Source organism: Macrotis lagotis, chromosome 1, assembly GCF_037893015.1.
Source record: "Macrotis lagotis isolate mMagLag1 chromosome 1, bilby.v1.9.chrom.fasta, whole genome shotgun sequence".
In the NCBI taxonomy this organism is placed as follows: Eukaryota; Metazoa; Chordata; class Mammalia; order Peramelemorphia; family Peramelidae; genus Macrotis; species Macrotis lagotis.
The window spans coordinates 840,351,675-840,361,464 of NC_133658.1; the positions used below are offsets into that span (position 1 = coordinate 840,351,675).

A 9,790-nucleotide genomic window follows, 5' to 3' on the forward strand; every position below is an offset into this window, starting at 1 on the left:
GATAACAGTATAAAAAATAATTTTACTCAATGTAATGAGTTTACTCATTATGAAATGACATTTGCCAAAAAGTACAAAAGGGAGAGACATTGAATGGAATGGACAATGATATTAGATGAAACATGAAAGGAGGAAAATCCTCCGTTTATTCATCTATATAGTTTGTTAGAACATTCATGTTTGCATACTGTCTCCCAAATGATTGTGAGCTTCTTCAGAGTAGGAAAGTATTTCCAGATTAGAGTTATAAGAAAGAAGTAACTAGAAATATTAGCAAAAGAGGATCAGTTGAAAGACTTGGAGCTTTTTCGATTGTGGAATAGGTCAGAGGAGGAAATCATGAACTTTTTCTTCAAATATTTTTGTTTGGAAGAACTATTTGCCTTGCTTTTATTATAGTATTCTGGATAGAAAGGGAGATGGGAAGATCTGAATTTGGTTCCTGGTTTAAATAATTATCATGTGGCTTTACTCAAACTTAACATCCCTGACACACATTTACCTCTCCTGTGAAATGAAGTGATTGGGATTCATTCAAAAATCCTCTGTGCATTTAATTTAGGAAACTTTGGTGTCCTGATCCCAAGGGAAGAGCTTGGGTAGCCATGGGTAGAAGTTTCAGACAGCAATATTTCAGTTCAAGGAGAAAAAATAATTATAACTCTCAAAAATTATAACTATCTATATGATATAGAGGAGGAGGAAGTGAAGTCTATCTTTCTGGAAATCTTTAAGAAATGAGATGATGATAATTCCTGTCTAGGTGTGATTTAAGCTAGGTGGTCTCTGAGACATCTGAGGTTCTGTGAATCTGTGATTTGAATTTCATGAACCTGCTCCATAAGAGAAAGTTTCTGTTCTTCTGGGGTCACATACCAAGAGTCATCGGTATTTAATTTCATGTAAAAACTTCTCAACCACACAGTAATGTATCCCCTGCCTATACAGTAGTATATAATGACTCCATTAAGTTTTCTTATCCTTTCAAGCAACAGACTTTTTTATCCACACTACACTTCCCACTCATCCAATACTATTTTTTTACCTTCTTCCTCTTCCACATGGATCTTCTTACATTTTCATTCTACTCAGAAACCCTTACTTTCTCCTCTAAATGAAGAAGACATCAGTTTCAAATTCTCTTTGGTTGGTGTATATGATTGCATGGTCTACCTTGCTGTCTACTATCTCGTTAAAGGGATAGTTTTGACTGCTTTAAATAAGTTGACAGTCTATTGTTTCTTTTCATATAGGCAGCTAGGTGACAGAACAGTTCTAGGCCTAGAGATAGGGAAATATTTATTCAAATCTAAGTCCAAACGTGAATTCCCAGTAAAGGCACTTGACCTCCATTCATCTCAGTTTCTACAACTGTAAATGTGTGATTATAGTAGGATTGCTGTGTGGATAAAATAAGATTTTGTTAGTAAAAGAATTAACTCAAGGTCTGGTATAGAGTAGGCACTATGTAAATGCTTATATCCCCCTTTATTCATGTACTACACACATTTACTTGAAGAAAATCCCAAAACCTTTTTCTCTATTACTTAGAAGTAAAGTTTCAATGGAAAGGATATCAAGGACTACAATTACTCATCCATAGGTAAATTTTTTCATAAAAGAAAAAGGCAAAAAAATACTAGATGCTATTATGATCTAAATGATTGGATATAAAAGAGTGTGAGAGATACCAAAATGGTCCATAGAAATGTGCACATTAGAGCGTTTTGTTTATTTTTTAATATTATTTCATTTTTAGTGGAGCTAAGGAAACATGTAAAAGAACATAATGTGAAGAATCTGAGAAGGCATGAAGGAACAAGAAATCAGAGTAAAAATGGGTAATGACCAATAACTGACATTTGAAGTGCTAATCATAACTAAGGAAGAATCTAATCTTAATTCACAGTTTCAATCAAAACTGATATCAATATCTTACCTGCTAGTGGAATTGAACTAGATGTCAGTGTATAAAATAAGAAAAATCATTTTTATAGAATTAATTAACTGTCATGGCAGTCAGATGATCAATGTGGTAATTAGCCCCTTATAGAGTTATATCACCAGAGGAATTTTAAAAGTATGTCAAGAGAAGGGTGGGATTATTATTTTTAGAAAAGGCATCTCTTGTTATGATTGCTATCTTTAGACTGTGAATATTTTATAAGCATCGCTGGAAAGTACAAATTAAAATGTTGGAGTTTCAATTATGACTTAATTCTTGAATAGCATCTTTAACACTTTTTCCCGGATCTGCTTGGTCCTAACCCCATAGATGACAGGGTTAAGCATAGGTGGGACAACAACATACAGATTGGCCAGGAGGATATGGATGTAATGAGGGACATTCTGTCCAAAGCGGTGGCTCATGAAAGAGAATAAGGCTGGAGTATAAAAGGCCAAGATGACACAAACATGGGAGCCACAGGTACTCAAGGCTTTTAGTCGTGCATCCTGGGAGGGGAGATGAAAGACAGCTTGGAGAATCTGTACATAAGATAGAGCTATAGCTACAATGTCAAACAATACAGTTCCAATAGCACATAGGCCATAGATCATATTGACTCTGATGCTAGCACAAGCTAGTCGAGCAATGCCCATGTGTTCACAGTAGGTATGAGGAATGACATGGTTTCCACAAAAAGGAAGTCGAAGGATCAGGAACACAAAGGGAATCACTGTGAAAAACATCCTTACCACCACCCCAATACCCATCAAGGCCACGACCCTGTTGGTGAGCACAGTGTTATAATGCAAGGGGTTACATATTGCCACATAGCGATCATAGGCCATGGATGAAAGTACAGCTGATTCCATTCCAGCAAAAAAATGTATAAAAAACATCTGAATGAGACAGGCCTCAAAGCTGATCTCCCGCAGTCTAAACCAAAAGATGCCCAACATCTTAGGAATGCTGGTTGTGGATAGGCCTTGATCAATGGTGGCCAACATTGCCAGAAAGTAGAACATGGGCTGGTGAAGTGTCTTCTCGGTATGGATGACAAACAATATGGTGATGTTTCCCAAAAGGGCAATAAGGTACACAATGCAAAAAGGGAAGCCAATCCAAATGTGGAAATTTTCCAGTCCTGGGATTCCCAGTAATATGAAAAAGGGGGGATGAAACTGTGTATCATTGGAAATGGACATACTTTTTATAGTTGTAGAAGGCTATGATCATTGCTGATGGACTTTCAAACTGTAAAGATTTAAAGATTATCTTTTCATATATGTGCATCCTTAGAGAGACATAAAACTTTTATTTATTTAAATACCTTTAGAATGAAATAATCTCAGAATTTTACAGGACTTCTTAGAACAGGATCTCACTAAACACTTGCCTGAACAGAAATCTCTTCTATGACTTACTTAACAAGTACTCACATAATACTATTTATCCTTCATTTCCAAGAAGACTCTGACATCAGGGAGATGATGCCATGACAAGCATGTGAATTGAATTTGAGTGAGGGGGTGCTGTGCTAAGTCACCAGTTTCATTTTTTCCTCCAGATACAAATCAGGATTACTGGAGATAGCCCTGGATATGAGGTAAACAGGGTTAAGTGACTTATCCAAAGCCTCACAGTTAGAACTGTCTGAGGTTGGATTTGAAATCTGGTCCTCCTGACTTCGGGGCCAGTGTTCTATTCACTGTGGTACCTAATTGCCCCTTTAAAGTTTATAGTGCCCGGTATTCCCAAGGGGTATCCCATCCAAGTACTAACCAAGTCCAAACCTGCTCAGCTTTTGAGATCAGAGCAGATCGGGTGCTTTCAGGGTGGTATGACAGTAGACATATAACATCGAAGTAAAGGTCTCAAGCAATACAGAGTGCATTGCCTTCAGAGTCAGGCTACTACCCTTTGAGATAGACCTTTTCTTACAAAGGGTATATTTACATTGACCTAAATTAGCCAGAAATTGAACCTCTATCAATTCTGCCTATTTCTCTCCATTTAGAAATTCTTCTATCTGTAGGACAAATTTTAAATACTTGGAAGCATTTTTTTCATGTTTTCCCCAAGTCCTTTTTTCCTCCAACTTAAGTACCCAGTTTCTTGCACCTACCTTGAAAAGATTTCATTGGTCATCAACATTCCCTGAAAATTCTCCAATGTGTCCATATTAACACAATCTCAATGTCCATTCTTACATGTGATACCTAAAATTGAACACTAAATTTTAAATTGTGCTTCAGTAGAGTAAATTACAGATACACTATTAACTCAAATTTCCATTAGTCTTGGTATCTATGCCATAACACTGACTTATACTGAACTTTTTAGTGCACTAGAAAAAAATTGAGAGCTTTAAAAAAAAGAGTATTATTGACTTGTCACATCTTCCCCTACCTGTAATTGTAGAAATGTTTTGTTTGGTTTGGTTTTAGCACTAATATGTAACTTTATATTCCCAAATATTTAATTTCATCAAATTAGATTTGACTTATTAGGCCTGGCTTATTAACTTTGATTTGACATTTTCTCATCTTGAATTCTTTAGGGTGCTAATTATCCTCTTAACTCTGAATCATTATTTAAACAAACTTGTCAATTTAGATATTATACCATATCTATATTATACTATACTGTTTCTATTGGAGGGAAGAAATAATTTCAAATAACTTGAACCAGTCAATAAAATTATTAGTTTAAGGAAGTATTGACATTTGACATTAAGAAGATAAGATTCAGGTGGTAATGAATGTAGTTTTCATTTATGTTAAAGGCACACATATAGAAAGGGAAGTAACCACATTATCTCATAAAACAGAATTAAGGAGAAATAAGCCAAATTATAAAAATGTATAAAATATTCAAAGGTCATTTTTTGTTTTCAGTAAACAAACTAATAAAACTCCTTAGACTTTTAATGCTTTCAGATTCTATCTCACTTGTGCTAGTATGAAGCTCAGAACTCATGGGCATACAATTAATTATTTCTCTTTTGTGCCTCTATTTCTTTTTCATTTTTTTCAGGTAGTGACAATTGGAGATTGTAATAAGCTCGTGAAATTTCACAAGTTTAGAAAAATGAGTTAACAGTAAATCCAAGAATTAGAATCCAATCCAGAATCTAACAAAAGTCAAACAGTACAGGGCAGAGATCTACTGACATGCCACTTGATTAAGTCTAGCAGGAGCAGGAATGTATAATCATACATCCACTAATCATAGAAGTTTAATTGGAGGATGAAAAATATTTAGACATTATATTAAATTTCATTCCAGTCTCCCTAGGACCATAGATGGTAAAGGGAAAGTGTGCAACTAGGAATAAGATGAAATTATAACTTTGACTCTTACTAAATTTTCTTGGTAAATGTCACTTTGAAAAAGTTAATGATGTTAATTAAGTGTTCATTGGGCAAATGGAAGTGCATAGCAACTTAACCTAATAATATTAGTTCAACATTTCCCTACCACTCAGGGTTGCCCTAGAGAGATCAAGAAAGTCAGAAAGACAAAGAAATAGAGGAGGAGAGGTACAGGGATTAGGGATAAACTATTGGGCAACAAATTGGTAAGAGTTTCTCAATATCTGAGAAGACTCATTTCTCTGAAACATTTGACCCTACAGATTCATTTCAGTCTAGTCTATAACAATTTGAGTCAGTCACAATGAAAAAGAACATTAACATTCTTTCTTTGCTAAAATAAAACAGAAACTATAAACAATAAAAAACTCTTATGGTTAAATGAGTACTGAACAGTTGATTCAATATCCCAGTCTGTATAAAAGCAGAGTGATGTATAAAAACGGCCTTTGGATTTGGAGGGAGAATACATGGGTCAAATCCTGATCTAACTTTTTCTTATCTGTCTGATCTTGGACAGGTAATTTTCTCTTGCTGAGGCAAAGTTTTGCATATAGAAAATGTCAGAGTTGATTAAATTCAAAAATTTTCAAAGATCACTTTCATTTCACAATCTATATATGAAACCATTTTTTCTATTGGTATCCCCTCTATATTATTCCTAACTAGTTCTTCAATCATAAAGGAAAAGTTTTCTTATGCTGAAATTTTTTTTTATAATTTGTGTTTCTGTAGAGTATACCATTTTCTGTTTTGAGTTTTCCTTTCTGATTTCACAAAGGATAAACCTATTACCCTGTTCCTTTTTTTTTTACATTTCCCCCACAAAATATAAAACAAATGAATCGCAATGATCAATTGTTTTTATTCAATGTTCAAGAAAACCTCTGGCCCCCTTCCATTTGCTGTCTGAATAAAACCTTTCTTTCTCATGCTACTCACCCCTCAGTCTGGAATTCTTTCCTCCCCAAATTCTTCCATCTTTTCATCACATGCACTATTCCCCTCTACCTGACTCCTAAGAAGCAATTGTAGAACTATGTTTAGGGTATGAAAAAAAATGTAACCCACAGTTTTCTTTGCACAAGTCAGAGTCTATGTGAAACATTGCATATATTATCATAATCAATATATTGATTAGTTTTGGTGAACTGTTTTTTCTTTCTTTTTATTCTTTTAAAACAGATCATTCACTGGTAAGAAAGAAAGATATTTCTAGAAATGAAAATAATATGAGATCAAAATAAATAAAACTTCCAAGGTAAAAAAGAAATAAAGCCGGAGTCCATTGTGTGACTCACCAAGACTGATATCTGAAGGATATCTTGTATCTGTCTGTCTCGACATTACTCTTTAACCTCTGAATAGGTGTGAAGAGAGAAATATTATGTTGTAAAAACAACTGAGTGACATCAGCCTTAAAACTCCTGAACCCTCCCCGGGGTCTATCCTTGGGGAACAGGAAATTTCCAATGCCTTTATTTTTAATAACTAAATCTCTGAGGGTGATGATCAACCTTACTGGACTCGCCCATTCCAACAGTGTAGGCATAAGGGCCAGTACTCAGGGAATTGCCTAGAAGGAATAGAATTAGGAACTGGGTGAGCATGAATGACTTCCTACTAGGCAGGGATATTAGTGAACAAATATATATAAAAAAAGGAATAGGGGGAAAGGGAAGATAGGCATCTATTCTATTGCAAAAATTGATGAGATTCATGGAAGGAGACAACCTACTATTTTATATTTTTTTCTTTGCTTGGACAAGGGCAAAATAAGGGCACAGCAAATAAGGTGAAAATGTTAGAATTAATATATTTGTTTGAAAATATAACCTCAAAAATAATTTACTCAACAATTTTTAAATTATTAACATGAAATAGTGCATAAACAAGCATTGGGCTGGGCAAAAATGTCAGTTTCACATGTATAATAAAGGATATTTTGCACAAGTCAAATGGGGAGAAGCTAGGTGGCACAGTGGATAGAGCACTGGCCCTGGAGTCAGGAGCACCTGAGTTCAAATCTGGCCTCAGACACTTAAAAATTGCCTAGCTGTGTGACCTTGGCCAAGTCACGTAACTCCATTGCCTTAAATAAATAAAAAAAATAGTCAATTAAATTAGTATCTGAATACATAAATTCTGGACAGTCACTCCCAATAGACATTAATAGGCTTAGAATTGAATGATGTTTGTCCTTCATTCTCAAAGACCATGACACCTGAGAATTGATACATGACAAGCGCATTAAATGGATTGGAGTGCAAGGGTGCTATGCTAAGTCACCAGTCTCACTTTCTCCTCTAGAGGCATCTGGGTCCAGTGCCCAGATATGAATCAGGAAGGTTGGAGATGGTACTGGATGTGAGGCAGTCACGGTTAAATTTCTTGCCCAAGTTCACATGACCAGTAAGTGACAAATGTCTGAGGTTAGATTTGAATTCCCATTCTTCTGACTCCAGGGCCAATGTTGCATCGATACGAGAATAGAGGAAAAGAGATTATATTGTTCTGTTTTGTTGAGTATAATTTTTAATGATTATCAACACAAAGAGATATTTTTTAAACACACGATTATTCTAGAAATAGTTCTTGGTTGGGAGTCATGGAACTATTGAGGAACTCCAGTTGTGAGTGACACAAATGGCAATGGCGAGACACATCATTTACACAAATGAAAAAAGCATGAGTACTTGCAATAAACATGCATGAATGAATTACATATTTATGAAATATCAATGTTGAGATATTAAGGTCAGATGGAGGCTTCAATTGAAATCACAACTTTAGTCCAAATATAATACAGAGAATCTGATGTCCAGAAACAACCTGAGAAGTCCAATCTTTACATAAATAAGAATATTTTTCAAGTTGTTGGGGAGGTACAGTAGATAGAACACTGAACCAAAAGCCAGAACTACCTGAATTCAAATCTGAACTCAGAGACATATTAACTATAAGAACTAGAAGAAATAACAGCCTTTCTCAGTTTCATTTCATTTGCATATAAAATAGGGATAATGATAGAAATTACCTCACAAGATTATTATAGGATTCAAGTGATAATATTTATAAAATATTTTGCCTACATTAAAACAAGGTTCCCCTGTTGCAAATAATTGCTCCAATTCTTCCTGTTAACTACCTTTCAGAGATCCATAGATTTATAGCTAAAAAACTTTAGAGATCATCTATCTACACCATCATCTCATTTTCCAAATGAGGAAATTAAGACTTAAAGAGGGTAGGTGAGTCAAGGTACTTTCCTAAGAAAAGAGACTAATTAAAAAAAAATACCCCAAGATTTGAACCCAAGTGCTGTAACTTCAAATCTGGTAGTATTTGAACAAAATTATATCTATCTATCTTGGGTCTATTACTATTTCTCTATGTGTATTTCTGTATACAACTTGCTCAGTCCCCCCACAATTGTATGTCGTTATTACTATATACTATGTTAAAACGGGATTCTAAGATAATGAAAAGTGTTTTTTTCCATATTGTGCATATTCAATGTCATATCAGGAGAAATTATCATTGGAAACAAGAAGGATGAAGTCTAAAGTGTAATCGAGTCTTAAGTGTGGTAAAAAATCTGTCTCTGGGAAGAACTGACATATTGAAGAATAAATTCTTGGCATCACATCTTATTATTTGGAAATAATCCTTGATTTTTCCTTATTCATTGAACAATGTCTCAATCTTTGCATGATATAGATGGGAAGATCAGTTTCACAGACACTGGCCATCAATATTTCTAAGTTATTTGGTACCCATCAATCAGCTCATTTGAACTTTCCTAGGCTCAATGCAGGAATCATCACATATATACATATAATCTTGTGCATACTGTATTGAAATCTAAATAATATTTTTTATTAACCCTCTGTTCCTCTCTAAGAAAACCATTTAGTATCAGTGAGAGAATAATTGAGAAAATATTCTGTTGGGAAAGGAGAAGAATTAAATATCAACAATTATTTGATAATTGAAGACTGACAGAAAAGATATCAATAATGCTGACAAGAGGAACAAAAGTAAAAGAGAGAATGAGAGAACTCCTAGGGTCAAAGAAAGACAGTATGAATCCTTATCTATTTTCTCTTTGCAATTTCTTCCCATATTCATAGCATAAAGATATGAAGATAAAGTCTATGCTCATTCGGTCGGCAATATCTACACATATTGTGGCTCATAAAAATATTGGAATGATACCACTCCATACGAAATGATAAACATATAGAATATAGGGAAACATGAGAAGACTTTCTTTACCCCAGTCACCTAAGGGATAGAGAGAGAGAACACAATATTGCATTGTACTAAAAACATTCTTTTATCAAATCTCATTTAACTAAGACCTTTCCCTACTTAGTTAACCATAAAGGATCTATCTTTACGGGGAAGTCAAGGAAAACAGCATGGAAGGAGTGGTGGGGAGCAGGCAGATAAAGGGAGTAGAGAGAAG

General features: G+C 34.6%; 1 protein-coding gene and 1 pseudogene across 1 annotated transcript; both read right to left on the reverse strand.

The window, feature by feature from the left end:
• Positions 1-2,214: 2,214 nt before the first annotated feature.
• LOC141489534 (olfactory receptor 52E2-like) lies at positions 2,215-3,150 on the reverse strand. Its single transcript, XM_074190112.1, has one exon. The coding sequence runs from the start codon at positions 3,148-3,150 to the stop codon at positions 2,215-2,217; it is 936 nt and encodes a 311-aa protein (XP_074046213.1).
• A 528-nt stretch (positions 3,151-3,678) lies between these two features.
• LOC141510303 (5S ribosomal RNA) lies at positions 3,679-3,797 on the reverse strand (annotated as a pseudogene).
• Positions 3,798-9,790: the final 5,993 nt, after the last annotated feature.